Source organism: Telmatherina bonti (genome assembly GCF_933228915.1).
Source record: "Telmatherina bonti genome assembly, chromosome: 5".
NCBI classification, from domain to species: Eukaryota; Metazoa; Chordata; class Actinopteri; order Atheriniformes; family Telmatherinidae; genus Telmatherina; species Telmatherina bonti.
The window spans coordinates 19,777,355-19,800,568 of NC_136623.1; the positions used below are offsets into that span (position 1 = coordinate 19,777,355).

At 39.9% G+C, this 23,214-nt stretch overlaps 1 protein-coding gene across 2 annotated transcripts; it reads right to left on the bottom strand.

Moving 5' to 3' along the window:
• Window positions 1-21,511, bottom strand: zbtb7b (zinc finger and BTB domain containing 7B). Of its 2 annotated transcripts, XM_079241259.1 has the most exons (5): window positions 21,254-21,511; window positions 19,548-19,650; window positions 9,302-9,360; window positions 3,081-4,156; window positions 1-2,967 (listed from the first exon to the last, which is right to left on the bottom strand). In XM_079241259.1, exons 3-5 carry the CDS (start codon window positions 9,317-9,319, stop codon window positions 2,352-2,354), a joined length of 1,710 nt encoding a protein of 569 aa, XP_079097385.1. In that variant the 5' UTR covers window positions 9,320-9,360; window positions 19,548-19,650; window positions 21,254-21,511; the 3' UTR covers window positions 1-2,351. The 2 variants fall into 2 exon arrangements, with proteins under 2 accessions (XP_079097385.1, XP_079097386.1); XM_079241260.1 differs by lacking the exon at window positions 9,302-9,360.
• Window positions 21,512-23,214: the final 1,703 nt, after the last annotated feature.

A 23,214-nucleotide genomic window follows, 5' to 3' on the forward strand; every position in this document is an offset into this window, starting at 1 on the left:
CAAGCTTATATATATCTTTATTTATTTTCTTTGCATCAACTGAAACGAATCATGGGAAACTGAATTCTAATCTCTGAAAAGGTTTTCTAAAAACTGAAAGACCAAAATGGATCCCTGATAGTGGGGTCTCTACACAGACCATACCCCATGTCTCTTCACCAAAGCCAAGAAAAACAAACAGCTCACATGAAAACATACACTTCACAGCTGGCATCAGTTAAATGTCATTCATTTATGAGGCTCTGACTGGGAGTACCAACACCCTTCATGCCCGGACCAACTGTCATACTGCCTTTCCAGTAAGACAGGTTCCAGCAAGGCCAGTAGTTTACTTTGATTACTCTTATATACACAAGTTTACTTCATTCCTTGTTTTTTTACAATACAAAATCTATAAAATCTAATATTTTGAAACTACTGGCATTACACTTGCATGAAGAGTGTCAATCGCCCTACAGCACCAGTTTCTTCCCATTTTACATTTTGATTAACCACTTAGTGCATTGCTCAAGATTTCCTGAGAGTAGTTGCAGCACGAAAAACAAAAAAACCTAAGGCAACTTTATCCCAATATATATGTATATGTAACTCTGTACTAATATGCAAAAGGAAAAGTATGTATGAGTTTTACGGAAGCATGGTCTTTTTCAATCACAATCTTAAATGAAGCAAGGTAATGGACAAGATATTGAAGATTAGACAATAGAGGAAAATAAGCTTTAAGCTCCCAAATCTCATAGTGCAAATAAAGTGAAAATTAAAAAAAAAAAAAAAAAAAAACTAAAGAAAGAAAAGAGCAGATTGTACACAAAAGACCAGACTAGCATGTCTGCTACATGAGGAGAATTGGAAATACAAATACAACTGCTGTCATTTAAAGCCGTTAACAGTTGCATAACACCCTGCTGCAGGGCCACAGAAAGCAACAAGAAATTAAAAAGTTTTTGGTCAGAAATGGATGAACTCAAAAGATAATGGCCCCTTTAGTCACAGCGGTGGCTGATCTTTAAGAACTGCCATGCAATACGTGATACAGTACTATACATGTTGAGTTCACAACACAAAAGCATGCTGAAAGTCATTTCAAGTTCCAGTTACATTAAAGGTTTTAAACCTCTTTACATCTTTGCTCTGTTCCCTTCTTGCCACCCTGGAATGTGTATGGAATGTGCCTGTTATTGCAGAACCTGGTGGGTTAAATGTGCAAAGAATGCATTCGAGGAATAATGGTCAAAAGAAGACAATCCCCCTGCAACAAGGTGCTCAGGTAGACGGCGATGTTGAGCAGGGTCACACAGCTTTTTGTAATTTTTAGATGACGGGTGGATTGTTAACTAAGTTCAACCCTGGATTTGGTCTTACAAAAGCAAAAGAGCCGCAATAAATATAAATAAATAAATAAATACAAAGAAGGGGGCACATCGTTTCAGCCACCCCCTCACCTTGCTCAGTTTTAATTTTTTTAAACAAGGAATCAAAATGAGTGCATTGGAAAACCAAAGTCCACAGCTTCTGGGAAAAAAGAAAACAAAACAAAAAAAACAAAGAAGAAAATAATTTTCTTTAACATTAATCAACATCAAACCCAATCGACCCAGACTTTGTCTCTTCTGGTCAGGCATTTAAAAACAGAGCTCTACAGCTCTGAGACACTCGGATATGGAAGCAGTCTCTCTCATGGCTATCAAAACTGTTGGGAAGAGTCTGTCAAACCCAACGTTGGCTACAAATCGTCCTTCTCCTCTCCTGGTTTAAGAAAAAATACAAATCTTTGGTTTAAGTACCAAATCAAAGCAAAAATTCTAGCACTAAAAACAACAACACAAAGTTGATATTATTGCTTACAACACACAGAACAAGTTTGATTGATTAGACTGCTTTTCCACTGATAACCACCAGAGGAGAGTGGGCAAACAAATCATCTTGTTATATAGGGGAAGTTCATTTTAAATTGCACCTGAATCAATGCATGATAGAAAACATATACATCTTCAAATATCCTTTCATTCTGCAGCCCTGGATTTTAGTTTGCATAGTGAAAGCATCCCAGTGACCATCCACTGATACACAAGCAAGGAAAAAACAATCAAACCCTCAAACCCTAATATAATCTAAATCATGCGCCAAACAAGAACCAAACAAGAACCAAAATTTAAAGAAAAACTAAATGCCAAAAATCAGAAAACAAACCTAAAATATCTCTGAAAACCCGTTTTCCTTTAGTTTATTTTGATATTATTTTTTCTAAGTGCTCTCTGTATGGGAGCAGCAAGTTGAGTCCAGCCACCTGAGTGAATCATGATTTTTTTTTTACTGTGGATACTTAACCACATACACACAGTCTCTGTTCACTATTCCCCTTCTTCTGCTTCCTCATCTTCAATTTCCTCTTCATCTGCCCATCTGTCGCGTGGAAGAGCCGGTGACCGGCTTCTTCCTAGATCTTCCCCTTCTGTTTTCTGGCCTCCACGCATTTCCAGCCCTTGCAAGAAAAGGTCATGGTAGCCAACCAGCCTTTGCGTCCCGAGTTGGGCCAGAGCCTGAAAGGTAAATGAACGCTCCCTCTCTATGTCGCCTGCATATATAAGCTGAGGGCCGCCACCGGACCCTCCTCCACCATCCAGCACCATACGGGGGTGGAACACAGAAGAACGGGCCTCTAAAGACAGAGGACTGGACCGCTCCCTCTGGCCTTCGTCCCCTCGTTCATCTTCCAACAGCTCCGGGTCACGCCTTGGCCGGCGTGTTCGTTGCTCCAAGCAGCTGTGACCCTTGCGATGACGCTGTAGGTGGTCCTCTCGCGCAAAGGCCTTGTGGCAAAGTGGGCACTCAAAGGGTCTCGCTCCGCTGTGGAGGGACAGGTGGTTTTTGAGATCATATGAATGGAGAAACCGAGCAGGGCAGTGAGGGCAGGGGTAAGGGCGTTCGCCTGTATGTTTCCTCATGTGGATCTTCAACTTGTCGTTGCTAAAAAAAAAAAGAAAAAAAAAAAGAAGTAGAAGATAAACAATCAAAGAGGTACGCAATAAAAATGGAGACAAAATAAGATTAAAAGTGATACGTTTTAGAAGTTTTCATACCGCGTGAAGCGAACTCCACAAGCAGAACACTGGAATGGTTTCTCTCCAGTATGCGTCCTCATGTGTCGTGGCAGTTTTCCTGCTCCATGGATGATTTTCTGACAGACAGGACACTGCTGAGGGGTCTGTGACTTCCTTTTCCTGCCTTCTCCTGCCTTTGGTGTGGCTGCACCTCGATCAGCTACAGAGGTAGGTAGGGAGCTGCCGCCCATTACCATAACATCATCACCTAAACCTGCCATCTCATCATCCTCGGATATCTTTTCACCCAAGGGCTGAGCAGGGGGGGGGTGGGCTATATGTGGTCGCTCTTGTGGCCAATGAAGGAATCCTCCATTTGGTGTGGCACCTCTCCCCGGTTCTCTCACTGCCCTGGGATTGCCGTTCTGCCTATGCTTGAGGCAACGCTCGTCTGGTTCAGGAGTAGGAGGTTGGGTAGAGGGCAAGGAGCGAAGGCTGTCAGATGCAGGTGAAGGGTGTGAGGTGGGAGAGGCAGGCAGCAGGTTCAAAGGTGAACAGTTGATGTAATCTGATCCAACCTTTTTCACCTTCTTCTTGTCCGTTTTTCTTCTGGAGGCTTTCCCTACTGTGCTACCTTGCTCCACCATTCTCTCTGTAGCTGTGTGCTGGACCCTCTGTTGCTCTGCCGTCTCCGCCTCTGCCTCCGCCGTTTCCCCGAGGATGTCCCTGCAGGCGTCAGCCACACACTGGATGCCCAGAAGCTGAGCTCCTCGTAGCACGTCTCTCATCCCAGAACTGGGGATGGTCAGCGTGGCAGTATAGGCAAACTCCAGCAGGGCATCCAAGGCATCGGGTGCAACACAGTCCAGCTGGCAAACGCTGAAGCCTCCTCCACCCTCACCACCTCCTTCCTCTGTTCCAAACAAACGGCGGAAGTAAAGACTGACAGCAGCCATGACAGATCGGTGTGTAGGGTAACGAGCCCCACGGGAGGTAAGGGTGAGGTCACACAGGAGTCCTGTCCTCCTCTGGTCATTGAGGTGGGACAAGAGCTCGTTGCTATGCTCCGGGAAGGGGATCCCAATCAGACCGTCCTCTCCTGGAGACATTGCCACCTACACAAAAGAACGGGTAGATTAGACACACGGAGAAGCTGAGGGGAGAACACATGAACTTTGCGTCCCTTCATGTTCAAAGGCTTGATTAGGAAGAAATGCTTTTCATCTTCCCAAGAAATGAAGATCAGCATTGTGTTTGTGACTTTGCATTTTCTAGTAAAGAGAGATTATCCAGCACTTCTTTCTGAGAGCCATACTTAACTGGTCCAAAAGTAAATCTTTAGTGGCGTGACAAACATGAGGTGCTCCACTTCACGTGAGGGACAATTTAAACAGGGCTTAACAACAACTACTCCATGATCCTTCCTTACTTTTCACTCCAGATTACTAAATCAGGAGTAAGCTTTTTCAACCACTGACAGGAAGGTTGCTTCAGTGACAAAAGAACTGAGATGAAGCATGAAATCCAAAAACAAAAAAAGATGTAAATGTACAAAATAGTCATAAAGGTAGAAGAAATATAAACCCAAGTGACTGATAATGACAATGTGGAAAGGACAAAGTTACACAATGCTGTGTATGTGCTCCAGCCAAGGGGCAGTAGGTTAATTCGTGTGAAACCTTTATAGCATTAGCCGATTGATTAAAATACCTGGAGAAGAACGAAGAGACGGACAGAGAAGGAAAGGAGGTAAGAAAGGAAAGCAAAAAAAAAAACGGGAGGAAGTGATAAACCAGTGGGTTAAAGGGGACGTACCAGTAAAAGAAAGAGGAAGAAAAATTGCAAGAGAAGAATTTGTGTCTTTAAGAAGCCTGAAATAAATGAATGTCACGCAGACGTTTAAAGGTACAACAGGTGTCTCAGATATTTTCCTTTTTAAGGATCATCGAGGAACTTTAGAAGCCAGTTTTTTAACAAGAGATAAACAGCTAAATGAGGACAATAACTTTCTTTATTTCCCTTCGAGAGGCCTGATCGTAATAAGACCCAACAACTCCCTTCTTTGGATCCCTGAGCTCGCACCTCACCCTGCCCATACTTACCCGGTTGACAATAGCTCTTGCACACCTGAGCAGACCAGATTTTCCACAAACAACTCAGTCTCTACATACCCCCCCTCCCTTCCTGCACTTCATTTCCCTCCCATAGCAACTGGCAGCCCCCCTGGCCATCCAATAACAGTGTTCACACAGAGCCCAGAGGGCTCTGAACAACAACAGAACATCCACTTGACTAACCTGCTTCAAAATACACTCTATTAAACACACACACACACCTACAAAACGCATGCACTGCACGTCAATCTGTGGCTCCCCCCACCCACCATTGTTCAATTAACCTGTTCTGTGACAACCTTGTCAGCAGACTTTTTAAAACTCACTCCACCCATATCAGTAAAACATTTAATAAATATCTGTTCTCCATAAGTACTTTTAGGTTAACTATTGAATCCTTTTAGCCCCTCAAAAACAAGTCAAACCCTCTTTTTGTAATCTGAGGATGTCAAATCCAGAAACCCAAAATGTGAATCCTACCTTTCCAGTCTTAATAGGCATAGGCACAGTCAGCTGGAGACGAGGCAGCGCCTGTCTCATGGCATCCATTTTTTTTTTGTGTGTTTTTGCGAGTCCTCTCCTTCACTTTAACTCTCGCTCTCCGTCTTTCAAAACCACTTCTTTTTTTTTCCTATTTCCTTTTACCTTTAGATGTTTAAGGTAAATTTCTGATCTCTTTGTCAGAATTCGAGGTTAAGCGTTCATCCTTGGGGATGTCTACCACGCTCGCACATTCTGACACTCACTCTCCTTCCTGCTGTATCAAAAGAGGGTGCATGGTGACGAAGAGAGATTTAGAGATACCCCTCCCCCCCAGGGCGCCTACGCGCCCCTCTTTCCAAAACTCAACGGCCCATTTTCCGAACACTTTCCGATAAACACGATCTCCTCGTTGTCCTCACCAGGATTGCCAACAGGTGGATGGATAGCAGTTCACTATGGCTGAGGCGGTGGGTGATGTAGATGAACTAACCCTACGGCTTAAAACCACACACATTACTTTAACTGGTTAAACAGGAAGGAAACCAGCACATGCAACCAAAACACAATTTTCACTCAAATCAAAGCATATCAAAGATGAACAACCATGTAAGAACAAAAATCATATTGGCCTTATGAGTCATTTTACACCCCAATTCAAACATTCAGGTAGGTGCAGTATGAGAGTTAAACCATATTGCACAAATCTGAGTTAAACTGGAGCAAAGAGCTCACCTTTTGAAGGCATGTTAAACATCACCTTTTCATAAAATAACACCACAATCTCTGTAACAAACAACTATTTTTCCAAGCCAAAGCATTTACATAAGGGTTATCTCTTCAAACCGAGGCAACAAGGACGACATGCATCGGGGCAACCACTGACACTGAAAAGTGAGGAAGTCGAGGAGTGCGATTCATTTTGCTCATAAAAATAAACAAAACATAGCAGTGCAACCATTTTGATAATAATAAGTAATTTAAACAGTCAAACCATTTAAGGTACTCTATTGTGATAATTTGGTGCCTTTTTCTATCAAATCTGTACAAACACAATCTTTGGGCAGCATCTAAAAATGTCATCATGTCCTTAAATGTTGTGACAGACATTTTTTTCCCCTTTTCTGGCATTTGATATACTTTTGAAAGCAATCTCATGAATAAGCAATGCTATAAATAAAACTATAAGGCCTTGCACATTAGAAATGCATAATAATGTCTGGAGAAAGCATAGTAAGAGGAAATTCCCTGTCTATGTCTATGGGGCAAAGTGTAAATGGATCCTTTGACCTTGTGTGTGTACACTGTGTCTCTGTGTACGTAGACATGATAATGGGCAAGAATGAAAATGAGGACGCATATCAAGTTCCATCCCTAATATATATAATAGGGACTATATATATATATATATATATATATATATATATATATATATATATATATATATATATATATATATATATATATATATATATATATATATATATATATATATGTGTGTGTGTGTGTGTGTGTGTGTTTAAAAAAATGTATGTATGTATGTATATAAACATGGCGGGATAGAACAAAACCCCAAAAAGCTAATACTGAAGCAGCAGAGAAAACTGAGAAACAAAGAGGTTTTAGGAGGAGCACACACTGGCGTATAGTAAGTTTCCGGCATAGGGGAGAGAAAAAACAAAAAACATATGGCATCATGGGTGCTTGGTGGTTCAGGCTTGTTATTTTAGGTATACTTCAAGAGCACAGACGTCTTCGGAAAATAACAAGATTGCAAAGAAGCAGCAGTGATTCCCATCAATTTTCTATCAGCCCCATGAGTCACTTAATGCCGACACATTATGACATGCACAACCACACACACTGTTCATATCCCCCCTCGTCTTCTTCCTCGTCACTGTGTTTCTTTTTCTTTTGCTTACCAAGGACGTGTCTGCTTAAGTTGCTGAATCTTGCAACACATCGACACTAATGTTAAAACAGCCGACAGGCGGACACTGCAAACACATTGTGTTGCACATAAGACCATTTTAGCTCACAAACAGTTATAAATCTTAACGTCATTCCAAGTTTATGGAAGTTAACAGGGCCCCGTATTAACTCATATTACTCTGTCCAGGTGTGGTTGTTGACAGTCTTAATATTTCCAGAGAAAACAACGTAGAAAACAATGTTTGATTTCAGTATCTAAACTTGCATTTGTTGCTACATATGTATAGATGTTATCTTTCCAGCAATTATCTCTCATCTCTTTCTTCGTTTTTTTTTCTCACCTCCCACTCCTTTGTCGACAGTGGGGGAATTAATCACGTCTGCAACTCTACGGTTTCCTCATCCCTTGCTTTCATTATGTGCACACTCTTCCTCTCTTTAAACAACAATTTTCTTTGTTTCTTTAGAAGATGCTAATACCATTAAAATTTTCAAAAAAATTTTTGTCATCATCAGTAAATACAAGGGTCTGCTTAGATAGTTACAGAGCTGCACGACCAAACCAAAAAGCAAAAAAAAAAAACATTCAGAGTGCAGAATTCCATCAAGCAGCTCATTTCCACTCATAATGTGAAGAATCCTTTTATAAATTCCTGTGTCCACAAATTCTTCCAGATCAATTCCGAAATTTAATCGAATATACTTTAGATTCATTCTCGAAGAAAAAAATTCCCTTCTGCTGTTCTTGCAGAAGGGAGTACAAAACCTCATTGGCAGAGGTAAAAGTCAAACACATTCAGAGCAGAATTCACGGCAGATTCGCTTTCACTCAAGAGGAAATGGAAACTTAAAAGTGCTATTATTGACCGGTGCCACAATTCAAACAGCTCCTAAAAGAAAAAGAAAAAAATCTTGTTTGAAGGCAAAAAATAAATCTGCCTGCAGGACTGACCAAAGCTGTTCACAAAGATTCACTCTCTAATGTCAAACATATCCATATTTTCATCGTCTATACTGACTTCCACTGCACCCGCCATGTGAGTGTGTTAACTGGGGCTACAACTGTTGGTATTATTTTTATTGCTCCAATTTTCCATTAAAAGCTGTAAGTTTTCCCAGCCCACCTCAATTATTTCAGGCTCCAGCACTAAGGGGGAAAATATGACTTTATACAACTCACACAAAGCTGTGACAGAGAGAGAGAGAGAGAGAGGAGACATGCTCGTACAAATTCTGATGACAGACGTTTTCCAAATCGCCTAAATATGTGTGTTTGTAACTGTGTGCGTCTGGTTGCACACATGATTAGTTGCATGTGTTGTGAAGGCTTTTAAGCATGACTTGGATAAACCAAAAACAGGATTATTGACTTTAGACTTTTAAAAACACATAAGATCTAAAAGAAAATGCCAGCTGTAAAGCAACTGAACTATCAAAGGAGACTTGATACAATTTTGCAGATGTTATATGCTCCTTGGGGAAATGCATACATGCAGTAGCAGCTCACATTATGAAACCCACAGATTACAAGAAAATGATGACAAATTAAGTTAGTGTCCATCGTGTACAGTAAATGTCTGACTCAGACAAAAACACATTTCAGACAAATGAAAGCCTGTATTCAGTACGAAGTGTTTAACCACAACATAAGAAATCATGACGATAAATATTCACTGGCCCAAAAAAAAACAGCCCAGCAGCCAAACACATGGAAAGTAAGATTCAAGCTCATACCGTTTCTCCTCTACACATTCGTCTTCCTCACACCGCCTTTTCTTCAGAGACTTTTATTGCTTCAGATAAAAAAAAAACAACAGAATTTTACTCTCTTTACTCTTCACTTATTTGAGGTAGTGAGTGGTGTACTGGGACACCTTCTCTGAGGAAGAGTAAGGGAGGAGGAAACTGGGGGATGAGAAGAGATGATGAGCACACTTGTGCCTGCCAAACCAAAGCAGCCACTACTGCTCTCACTCTAGCGTAGAACTAGCAATCTGTTAGAAAATCCTGCATGTCTTCATTTGTGTCCAAACCACACATGCACGTTTTCTAGAAACTAAACTGACACTTGAATTGCATCGTTAAATGACCTGCATCTCTGCTGGGTGATGAAACAAACTCCATTTGCAGTGAGTCCCAGAAGCTCCCCCTGAACTGAACATTTGCATCCCACCAGGAGATATGAAAACCGACGCAACCAGGGAGAATTTGAATCTCCATTTGAATTTGTCAAAGACAAGACTTGAAGCTGCATCTTGATAATTACAATGACCTCCCTGCAATGACAAGCTACAAAGGGACTTTAAAAAAAAACAAAAAAACAAAGAAGCCCAGTCAAAAGATGTTCCTCAACAAAAAGTTTTTATATTTCTTTTTTTTTTTTAAATTATTATTATTTGAGAAATCCCCCACATCTAAACCGTTCTCTCTTTTTACTGTAACTGGGGCATTATGGTGTGTAAAGTCTGGCGCATGCGCGCAGTATGGTCTTAGTTCCAGAAACACATTACATTATTCATTTGGTTGGCAGAGTCGAGGCCCTTATCCCCTCACCCTCCCATACCACAAAACTGCACTGTGAGCTGCAGCAGCAGCCAGTTTGCATGCCAGACCTGGACACCAATGTGCATCTGCTGGAGGATTATCAGCTTATCAGCACATGGGGCAAGACATTTGTGTACACATATATGCTCTGGTCCTTAATAGCAGCCAAGTTCTAACCTGAAGTGTTGATGAAGGTTTCAACAGCTAGCAAGTGTATTTAAACACAGACAAAATCTACACTTTCTAACAAATGTCGCAAAAATAATGATGCAAAAAGATGTTTTAAATAATTGTATGGCTTTTAAAAAAAAAAAAAATTAAAACAGATTTTATTAAATCAAATATATTAAGATGACTGCAACTGGATTATTATTTTTCCTCTTAATAGCACTGAATAATCTGGTTAACACAACCGATTTTACTTTACTGCTAAAAACTTTTGTTTCTTTAGCGGGAGTTTGCTCCCCCAACTTCATTAAAAGCTTTCATAATCGTTATATTTGTTTCAGCATTTCAGATTTAACTCTTTCATATTTATATTTTTTCATGCAAATATTCTGTTACATTGTTTAAAAAATATTACAAGCCTCAAATACTTATCTTGACAAATTTAAGTATCATGCATTCAGCATGTATGATATTGTTATTCTTGAAAGAAATTTAACTAAAAAATGGGAAGATATGCTCAAACTGCTGATTAAATGTAAGGAATTTCATAATTTTTAAGCATTATCTTTTTTTGTTTGCTAGTTTCATGCAGACTGTAGCTGTTCCACAACGGATTCTGTAGACCAGCAAAACTATTAAACTACTAAAAATAGGAACATGTTTTCACACTTGTTATTTCTGGAATCAGAGTAAATTCTTGAATTGTTGCTTGGTTTGCCACTGTGAAAGACAGAAGCAGTAGTAACAGGAAAGGAAATCAGTTTGAGGTTGGAAAGAGGAAAATAGTCTGAGATTTGAGAAGAGACAACAGTAAAAGAAATATAAGGGAGGTATGTTTTCTAAAAACATACATGTTCTTAGAAATCACACAAAAATAAGGAGAGTATGGGGGAGGAAAGACACATGAGAGAGCGTTAGTGAAAGAACAGGTTGTGGGTGTAGAGATACTCTGAAAGATAAAGCAGAGAAGAGGGGAGGTTAAGACAGGAAAATCTAGTCCCAGCCTCGAACAATCTGTGTTAGTGACGAGACATGAAACAAGAGTCGACAAGAGTTAAGTTACAAGGGGAGAGTAAGGGGGAGACAGAGAGAGAGAGGAGGGAGAGGAGCTGTGACATGACGGCTGGGAAATAAACAGCGATCGAGCAGGAGGTGAACACATGCACGCAGCCACAGGAAGTAGCAAGAGTCCTTGCAGGTGTATGTGTTTTGTGTGTGAGTGGGTGCATGCGCGCAGATGTCGGAGGGAGAGATGTGGTAGCAGCCATCTCTATCATTAGCATCACCAAAAGGGAGTTTCACCATAAGATGGAGAACATGCACAGATGTGAGAGAGAAGGCATGCTGACAGAGTGGTTTCGCACTTTACTCTTCCCCTCTTTCAGCTCCTTATCTGGTCAGCAGTTTCTTCCCTCACCACTCCACAGCTGTGTGTGTACGAACATTGGAGCAAGGTGTGTGGGCGAACGACACACCACACCTTGCGTCAATTAATACGAGAGAACAGGAGAGGAACCAGATTTTTTTTTTTTTACTTGTGGTTTTAATGATGTTTTTACATCTGACAAGCTCATTTGAACTGATGAAGATGTAGAATGACGACGTGCGTTTGAATTGTTTGTGGACACAAAGAAGAGCAAACGAAAGAGTGATTAAGCGTCATCACAGATAAACATACAGTAATCTATAAAGATACTTGCTGTAACTAAGCGGAGGTGTTTTAGAGTACAGGTCCATGGTGTAAACCAATGAAATGTATGTGGGAGAAATGCAACAAGAAATGCAAGATAAAATCTTAATTAACTAAAATTTAACCTAATTTACATTGTGAAATGATTTGTTAGTTGTATACATATGCTTTGAATGCATCCTTTTCTAAGGAGCAACCAGGACAGATATTTTTACATTAAGCACAATAGACGCTAGTGTCAGACTGCTTTAAATTTGAGGGTACAACATTGTTATTACCATCCATGAATGTTAAATGTTAAAAAAATAAAAGTTTAAAAAAAAAAAAAAAAAAAAAAATCCACATTATCTTAAACAGGCCAGTTAAATTTAAATATGCTAAAATGAAACATTAATTATGTTTAATTAAAAATTAAGAGATCAAGTTTGCTTGCATCTTCCAAGAGGAATCAAATTTTCTCATCTCACCATTTTCTTCATGAGGACCAACAAGCTGAAGTGCTGCATGATGAATCAGAGACTTTCTTTATGCATTATAAACCGAAAGGACACGTTTAGTGAATATAATATTTTTATCTAATATCTTTCAATTTTGAACTCTGATTTCTACAGACAGAAATGTTGCAGGTTTCAAATTAAATATAACATATTTCATCTTTAATTTACAACACCTTTAAAATCAGTCTGATGCTCTGTAAAAGGGACAAATGCAGATCGACATTGGCTGGGTCTGCCGCAAGTCACCATGGTTTAAAGCAGTGTTTTTCAACCACTGTGCTGTGGCACACTAGTGTGCCGTGAGAGAGTATCAGCTGTGCCCTGAGAAATTACCCAATTTCACCTAATTTGTCTAAAAAGCAGGTCTGTGTTCATCCAAACAGGCCCCAGTGAAAGATAATAAAATTTCATCTTCTTGTGTTCATCTGATTTCCATTCAAGAGGCTTTGATGAGATGGACTTTATATTAATAATATGGACTTTAAAAAAACCCAAAAAACCAGACATTTTGGTTTGTGCTGTGCATTGTGATTTTTCAGTGATTAAAAGTGTCTTGGCTCAAAAAAGATTGAGAAACGTCGGTTTCGAGGGATATACACATTTGCTTCCTGCAAATTACATTCCAACCAAAAAATAAAATCTTATTATTTAAATACGTAACTGGAAGAATAGTCGGAGTCATTTGAGCAGCATGGAAATTAATCAGAGCTGCTGGGTCTCTCGATTCCATCAGCTTTATGTTACTTTTATGCATGCAGCTAAGTTAGTGGCTAGTAAGCTGCTTCAAATTTAACAACCAGGGACATAAAAAACCATTCTGTCGGAAAACATCAGAATCACAAATGTGAATGTTTGCAAACACACAAATGAAATTTAAAAAATATCTGTAAATTCCTTTATGAGCAATAATAAACTGTCTATTAAAGCAGTGTCTCTCAATCCTGGTCCTCGGGGTCCCCTCCCCTGACTGTTTTAGAGGTTTCTAACTTCAGTACATCTGATTCAGATTAACTGAACTGCAAGCGGTAAATGTGTCATTTGCTTGAGTTAAGTGTGTTGAAGACTTCAATATGAAGTACAAAAGCCTCAAAAACATGCAGGGCAGGGGTCCCTGAGAACCAGGATTGAGAAATACTTTAATCCTACAGAGATCATTGAGATCCTCCTGTTCACATAATCACTAACTTCTTATTCTTATTTGTTTTTACAGAAAGGCCAAAGTATATATTTCCCTGTTTTTTGTGAATTGTAAACTACAATATTTGTAGAACTGTTGGAGAAAATAAATGCAGTGATCAAGCTTGTGACAAACCACTTCCCGATTTATTGCAACTAAATGCAAAATAATTCAGAGCTGAGCAAAAAACACTTTACACAACAAAAAAACTTCTGAAATTGTGCATGTGTTCCAGGTGTTCCAGTATTGTGTGAAAAATATGATCAGACTACTGTCACCTTACTGTCAAGGTTCGGTAACGTGGGTGTTGGAGTAGGTGGGGTGGTTTTGAAGAGGATCGCTGAAGATGTGTATTTGCAGACCGATGTTTATAGTTTAGTAACTGCTGTGTATTTAAAAGGGACTAAACAACCCACTTTCTGAAAATGATGAGATATTGATTTAATTTCTCTAATATTTTGTTGCCTCCTTCCCAATTGTTTTGAAACATGGTTAAATTCAGAACAAGCTTGAACTAAAAATATCTTACATATAGCTTTTGTACCATTTTAGATTAAATACAGGGATTATATGATTTAAAACAATTGCATTTTGCATTTATTTGAATTTTAAAATAGCAAGAAGGCTTATATTTTTCACATGGCATGATAAAAAAAAAACACAAGCCCACTGTACATGTGTTTAAGTGTACATCTATCGCTTTAAGTTACCAAATTGCTGGGAGGGTCACAACAGCTGTTCTGCCCCTCAAATGTCCTCCTGCTTTAAAAGGGAAGATATTGCAAAAGCACTGGACACAAACACACAGAGAGAAATGTTGCAAAACTAACTGATCCTGATCAGTTTCCTCTTCCTGTGCTCACTAAAGATGGTCGACCACTAAAACAGATGGAGAGATTAAAGTAAAACACATGCAATAACAGCTCAGAGGGAGATTTAGTGGGAAAATGTAATTCCTGTTTTATTATTGGATGGTAGAAACAGAAAGAAAGAAAACAGAAGATGAAGGAAAGATGTGACACCCTGACAAATATGCCCGATTGCCCTTTCTGAAGAAGTGGTGTATCTTTGAAAAGGTGATTTGGTTTTTCCGAAAGGATTGACAGGTTTGGAAAAGAAGCCTCCATCTGCTGGAGTTCCCCTGTAAACAACACATGAAAGGGGTCACTTGCTGCAGCTATGACACTCTTTGCATACTCATGTTTGGGTGTTTATTCTCACTTTCCCTGAAGTGTTGTCTCACTGTACCTATTTATGATAACCGCCTGCTCACTATGCACAGAAAAAAATTGCACTGTTACTAGAAGAGCTGAATCACTATCGCTCCTTCACCCTGTGGTCTTTTTACATACTCTGTTTTTTCTTCTTCTTTTTCTCAGTCTTTACAAGAAGAACACTCACGGCCACCTGCCATTTAGTTAACATCACGATGGTGTGGGATGTGAGGCTGGTGGTCGAGAGCAAGGGAGGGCTGTCAAATGCTACAGAAACTCATGACTGAAAAGAGGAAATGGCAGATACATAACTTCCTCTATTGACACAGAGCAAGTGGGGGCAAGACTCAACTGTAGCAGCAGAATGGATTACAGACAGTGTGTAGTCACCACCCCTGCGCCTGTTTCAATGTGGAGAAACAACTGATGAATGTGGTGAAAATGCAGTTGCTTCAAATGCCAAAAGTAATTATTAACTTAAAAACATGCATTTTAAAAAAAGGAAACTTCCTGTCATAAATAGTAAAGACGAGTGCATTGACTTAAATCACTCAATGAGCCATTGTGACCCTTACACACATGATGATACGCCAGTGAGTGACACTTGAAGTGTAATTTCTCGTTATTTTTTGCATGAAAGTTATTTAGGGAATCCCAAAATGTTCGCAGAATAAGTGACGTTGTACAGGAGCGAGGAAGATAAGAAATAGGGTGAGACACCTTCAAATATTAGGGGCGAAAGAAATAAAAAAAAAAAAAACACCTTTACTTATGCAACTCCCATTCTACCTCCCCCGTTCTCTCTCTTTCTCCCCACCTTCCTCCCACTCACTCGGTTTGTATGAAACTGAAAGACCCATGTCTGAAAAGGGGGAATTTGTATGGGCTCACATGCCCTAATTAAAGCATTTCCTGGAACAGTGCGCATGCATGTATGTGTGTGTGTCTGTGCTCCTCGCCTGATAGACCACTCGATGTCACTTCCCTCTAACCACCAGTTCAAGGACGCACTGTAGTCACCAGTCCGGCAAACCAATAGTCACATGATTTGTCAGGCCAGTTTGCCCACTAAAGACATGCAAATTCACGACCAAAGTCACATACATTAAAAATGCACGTTGCTATTTTTATACATGTCAAACCGACTTTTAAAGTGTAATCGAAAACTACAGCATGGTTCTGTATCATTTATTTGTAAATTTGAGTGCTGACTATTATTTATCATGTCAAACTTTAATATTGTCTCTTTACTAATATTAGCATTAGCATTCAGAACATTTTTAAAAAAACAAGATAAACTTAATATTTATCTCAACAGTTGATTGTTGAAACAGCAATCATATAAATGTATCCAGAAATGCTCCTCATATCACAGCTTTTCACATTGTTTGTCTTTGTCTGTGGTATCAGATAGCAAATCTAACTTTATTATAGAGATAAAGAGAAGTGATGAGTGTTCTTTAAAGCTAGCTGTCTGTCTGCATCTGTGTTCATTTCTCTCAGCCAGTTGAAGATATGCTTGACATAAGGAATATCAAAGACATTACTTTCTTATGTGGTTTGCTATGTAGAAGCATTTTGATCTGATCTATAACTACAATTTGAACTGTGTCAAAAACAAACAAAAAAAAAAAGATCTGCGACTGAAAAACAGCTCTGCTTATTTTTCTGTTATGTGGTGTAAGAAAAACAAGCAAAACATCCAAGTAGTCATATGCCATGCTCTGATGAGCCTAAAGGTAAATTATTAGGCTTTGGGTTATTTATATTCACGGTAAATTTACATTATTATACAATTTCTGCAATATTTTTAATCTGCAGTCTTAAACCAGACAGCCTGTTGCTACCAGAAGCTGAAGGAACCATTCATATTTAGTGTTTCCTTTATTCAGTACATTACTGCAATACTACAGTCAACAGGGTTTTAAAACACCTCAAAAGCTTCTTTGTGTTTATTATTCAACTAAATCCTATAAATATCAACAGCTTGTTCTAGACACTGAAGGCTATTTTTGGGATCATTCCTAAGCCATCTTAAAAGGCCAGTTGGAGTTATGGAGCTTCTGCAACCAACAAACCACAGAGGAGTTAACTTCCAGGTTGCCTATAAAATATTCAACTGCTTGACCACTTTATTCAGCTCATATTTTGTTCCAAGGACAAGGATGTCTTCAAGAGGCTCCTCCCCCACTGTGAAGACCAGTGTTTACAGAGGTTTGGCAGCTACAAGGTTTTCTTGGTATAAACGGAGTCATAAGAGCAAAGAATACATGATAGCCTTAATAAGGCCAAACCTTATGGCTGATATCAGGCAGATTAGACAAGCTCTGACTGTCGTCACTTGTATGTGTATTGCTGAGTCTGACAAATGAGCATAAATGGATCTCTTTTTATTTCTATCTGATTGGGAATAAACTGTTGTTTTCTGTTTGAATACAAATCAAAACAGGTGAATGGTTGTTTAAACAATTATCTCTAAGATGTCTTGTTATCCAGCTGAATGCTGAATGCTGGGGTGGGATTAACTATTAAAACTACCTCATAACATTTTCTCAAGATAAGACCATTGGCGTTGAAGTTTTTTTTGGTTTTTTTTGCTGTAGTCGTGAAGAAAATGTGCACTTCTGTTCAGAGGGTGCACCTGTGGGATGGGCCAATTATTATTTATGTAAAATACGCCAAGGAGTTACAATGTTTATGTCTCATTGAGAAATAAGGTTTTGCAATTATAATTACTCCATTTTTGATCATTTAGCTGTTTTGCTGCTCTTTACTCATTCTGTCACTAACTTATCAGCCTGTAGTTAAGAAGTCAGCTACATTCCTTTTACAGGCAGCCAATTTACACATCAGATTAGCTGTCTCTTATTACTAAAGATATTGTGTATTTGATTGTCACAGGAATACACAGATAATCTCTGTGCTTGAAGCAGGGATGGGCTATATAAAGACAAAGTAATTAAGGTTAGTTCAAATGGTTTCTACATTGTAGCATACTATTAACACTGCATGGAAATTCAGAAATGTAATATTCTTAAAAAGTGTAACTATTGGTTTTTAAAATAAGAAAGCTTTCAGAGCAGGAACTTTTAGCTGGAGTTAGCCTCCCTTCTCCTTGATAGGTAACTTTCTGCTTTGTCATCAAGTGTGACTATTTGTAACTCTTGCAAAGGAAGATATGATTCTTTTTGGTTTTTCTTCTCGTTATTTAGCTTCTTGAACATGTAAAGGGTCCGCAAAGTTAAAAAGCCAGATGCCGTGAACACCTGAAAGTGCGTCGCCATCTTTGAATAAGGTAGCTGAAAGGGGACAAACCGATTAGCCCAACACGTTTTAGCTGTGAATTCCCTTGCTATGTTGTTGGAGAGGGGACAAAGAAACAAAGATGACCATGGAGCATTCATCTTGCCGTTTTCCATTGAAATGGAGGACAATTTGTACTCTTTGCCCCCTAAGAGGGTGGAAAATTAGCTAAGGAAAAGGAAAAGAAATAACCAGGAGAAAATAAGAGTCAACATCAGTGTAGCGATGACCAAACAGAGACAAATCATGAAGGCAAGAGAGTTCAAAACCGCTGCAGAGGTTGCAGCTTTCTGCTGAAAGGTAAGCTAATTCAGTCTAACAGTGAAGTTTATTTTAGCGTTATGGTAGAAACAGTGCAGGTAGTCCAACGAACCATTTTATTCTCCAGTTATAGTTGGATAATTTTCTGTTAACTGCTAAATAAAAACGGCAGACGGCTAATTTGTTAGTTATCCTACAGTGGAAAAGCTCTGCTGCAGCAGTTTTCAGTTGCCATCACTCTTCACAGATGTCATGCCAGCAGGCGACTGTGCGCTTTTTAGTTCTTTCAGTCGTATTTTCTCAGTTTTTCCTCGTGTTTCATTATTCATTTCAACTGATTTGTTAAGGGGGGTGGGGGTTGATATCCTCTAATCAAACAATTTCACACAATGACATTAAGTATTAGCAGTAGCTTGGTACCACATACATAGAGGGTATGGTTTCAAGTTATTGGCATAAAAAAAAACAACAAAAAAAAAAAACTAAATTATGTATCGTTTTGTACCTCATCAAATGACAGGACACTTGAACTTGTGCAAGGTGTTGACATTTTCACATTTGTGACTCTCAAAGGACTCAATAAAGGTAATAACATGTTAAAACAGCGAGGCCAGAGAGCCCTACTTGGTTATTTCCATTCAATTAGTACACCGTTAGATGGGAGTCATTTTCACACACTGAGGCTTTAAAAGATTTGTTTTTTCTGTCAGCTGGAAACTGTGGAAATCCAAATCCCCTTTTGAGACTTCATGTAATGATTCTTTGTAATCAAAATCCTTTAATGTTTTTTACTTTTAAAAAAGATTTACATTTTCATTTCATAAAAAGCCTGTTTGAATTACGAGTTATTGAACATACTAACAGACTGAAATAAGTTTTGATCAAAGGAAAATTAAATGACCTGTATTGTACATATATTATATAATAACAAGGGTAAAAATGCTGGTTTCTATTGAACACATGCCTTTAAACCATTCCCTTTAGTTATGTGTTGATAACACTTTGGACTCATTTGTATAAAGCCAGTAAGGAATATCTCTGTCCTGCTGTACGCCAGCAGGCTTTGGTCATTTAAAAAGACAAAAGCATTTACTAGTAAAAGACAAGAACAGTGACATTTTCCTACCTCCAGTCCATAAACCCAGAAGACGATGGGTGCCTGCTCTCTGTCTCTCTATCTGTCGTCCCCTCACCTTTGGTCAATTAATCAGAAGTCAGATGTCATAAACCTGATGGAGAAGGAAGTAGGTTCAATTAAACTCATATGAATCGCTTGCGAATCCCATGCTGTGCATAAAGTGATACTAGGAAAACACCTTGACCCAACTAACTGCAACACTTGTTTCACTTTTGTTGTGCAAAATGTTTTAAAGTTAGCTACAGTGCACATGGATTAACACACACCCATGCAATATCATATGATGCATCACCCTAGTCTAGGGGGGCACAGGATTCTAGCGAAAGAAGAGGAAAAAGCGCACAAATAGAAACTGACTGCTTCCTACTTTTGACTTCTTTGGAAAAGAAGCCCTCCAACAGTAAACTTGGCTGGGCAAGCCCACACACACAAACACACACGTACACACACACACAGGGAAACAGATATTGACTTCACATGGGAGCCCTGCACACAGCAGCCCAGGAGGTCAAGCCAGGACAGCAGCACCACCGAATGAAACACAGCTGCCTAATTATGTTGCACACACTGTTAGAGCGAACAGAGCTGGCATCAAGAATTTATTTCAAAACCCAGCTGATGGCTCCTCCATGTCTGTTGAGAAAGGATTGGAAATGCCCAGTCACATGATAATGGTGGCTGATACAGAGAGACAAAACAAACAAGTTTGCTCCTCTTCAAACTTATCCGCCCTTAAGTCACAAGCTTACCCACAACTTGTGGCTGTACGATGATTTCCCAGCCTTCTATGCTAGCCCCTTAGAAACAGACTCCCCCCCTTCCCTCTCATTATAAAAAAAAAAAAAAAAAAGAAACTGTAATACCTGCATGATCATCTAAAGATTTAACTGGAAAAGCAGCGGCTGAGATGGAAACCAAACCCAAGCCAGTTGAGCTAGTTGGGCCGGTCTGTCAGAAGGGAGAGTCAGCAACACATCTACCTCTGTAATGACGCACACCCACAAGCCCACTGGCTCGGCAAGTCCTCCCCACCCATGATGCATGCAGAAGCCTTAACCTAACATTACAGTCTGAGCAGATCCCATTGTAACACAGGATTGGGTCAGGATTAAAATAAAACACTGGGTGCGCCCTGGGGAGGATGATGATGATAATGATGATTAACAGACCACTGAAGGCAGATCATTTAGGTTCAAGAGACTAAATCCAGCATGTCCACTGGATTGCGCGTCCATGAGTTGCGCAGAGGCAGGTGATGTGCGTGAGAGCAGGTTAGGTTTTGGATGTCAGCCGGTGTTCTCGGCTATAATTAGCAGCCCGGTCTCCAGAAATGTACCCGCCGACCCTGCTCGTTCTCTGTCGCACTCGCTCACCTGGACACAACGCACGCGCACGTACATACCAAACAGTGGCTGCTCCCCAAAAGCAAAAAATAAAAACACAAACAGGAATAAAAGGCGAATGTTTCATTGCGTGTTTTAATATACTAAACGCGCTGACTAAATGTCGACCGAATAGGCTGCTCGTGACGTGGAAAGTCCTCCCGTGACCTCGGTCAGAACCGAGGAGGGAGGAGGGGAAGCTGAAACAAGCCGGTGCTGTCACGGTAAACGGACATGTAGATGACATTTTATTTCCCCCTTTAAGTCCTAAAGTTTTGTGTCATTTTGAGAGCGGACAGGTGAAGTTGTTACCTGAGTGCCGGTGTGTCACCTGCCCCGAATCGTCGCCTCCCACCTGTCCTGCCTCCACACTTCCTGGATTATTCCGTCCCACCCTGCTTACTTCTTCTACTTCTTAAATGTCTATTTTTTAATCCTCCAAGTTCTTGCCTTCTTCTTTTTTGGTTTGCGCGAGGAACCACTCCGGTCGCTAAGTTCGACACACCGGGAGGAGGGTTATTCTTCTTATGTGTTTCTCTTGTTGGTCCTCTGCTCTCCTCTCCCTGCAGACCGCCGGCTCTCTGGGCTGCTCTGACCCCCCGTGTACAGCCTCCGCTCGCCCACTCCGACTCCCAGCTCCTCCTTTCTGAGAACCAGGAAGCGGCTTGCCCTACTTACACCCAGCCGCGGATTGGCTCTGGCAGGGCTGGAGAGGAGACCGCCGGGGTGGGCAGGGCAGGGGAGGGGGGATGACGGACGGGGTCTGGCTGTGGTCCGATAGGCCGTCAAGAGTGTCTGTCGCGCTGTTAGCAGTGGAACACGGAGGGGCTTGGGTAGGTTTTGAGACCCCGCTCCTCCCCTCTTCTTACCTCCTCTGGGCATCACTTCGCAGAGGTGGGGAGGCTACAACACAGCGGGCAGTGAAAGCGGATTGAGGGATAGCTGTCTATTGCTTACCTGTCAAATGTAAAAGCATTTTACTTGAAACAGAATTTCTACAATCATGACTCAGCAACATCCCACAAGAAGCCATCTGGAGGTCGGTGACCATGGATGGAGAAGTGGAAGTCAGCCAACAGACGCTGGTACATCATTTGAGTTGAACGGAAACTAGTTTGATAAATGCAACTCGCACAGAGGATGTGTCACATCCAATGTGGTGGCGGCAAAAGGGCAAAAGTCGCAGGGACTTTTGTAAAATAAGTTTTTTGTCAATCATTTAAAAAAAAAATGCTGAGAGCAACAGTATTTATGTTAGCTGATTTTGATTTTTTTTTAAAAATAAATGTGTACGTGTCTTCTTTGTCTTCTGTGTGTTCTTTAATGGACTTGAATCTGTTTTAATAAAGTTTATTATTATTATTATTATTATTATTATAGTAAGTTTAAACAGAAGCATTTTTTTCCAGAGAGGAAAGTTGAATAGCTCCATCTTTTATGTCACTAAAAAGCACCATAATTTCCTACAAAACAAAGAAGAACAACTCAAGTTTTGAAGAGCAAAGACTTTTGTTTGAAGTGGTCGTGGGTATGGGAATCACCTCGCTCTGTCAAAGCTTCAATCTCATCCTGTAGCTCCTGGAGCGTGTGTGTTGGTGGGTTTTGTAGTGAGGCTGCAGGAAGTCTATATATAATTTTGCGGTGAACGCAGCCAGCCCACCCATTACCGCCCCCCTCAACCTTAAATCTGTGCTAGTTATGTGGTTGAGCTACCAGAAAAAAAATTACACAGTTTGCATCGCAAAGGCACCTGTGTGATTTAGTGTTTGCGCAGTTTTAAAACCGTAAGAACCTGCAGAAAAGGTCACAATTTTGACCATGCTGAAAGCTGGAAATATTAATGAATGGGAGAAAAAAACCCAAAAACAAGTGAAACTCACATGTATGCTTTTTACTTATTTTAGTGATCCCTTATACTTTAATATACATATATATGCTGTACTCCGTCTGTTACACATTAATGAATTACAGCAGTAGCTTTGCAATTAAAATTATTTGTAATAGATAAATTGAGGCATTGTTACTTCTTATAATAAGTTACCTAATCAGTTTCACATAACATTCAATCTAAATATTGAAAGTGCTTACTTTTATTACAAAATCACTTATTACCCCATAGTTTAATGTTAGTGCTGCAAACTGTCAGTCTATATTGAATCAAGTGAGAGCTGTAGATTTTTCTTTTTCTGCTTCTCAACTCAGTTTTCCATTGACATCACAGCACAGCTTTTCACACACCTATCTTTGGTATTGTGCACTGTGGTGCCACTGGA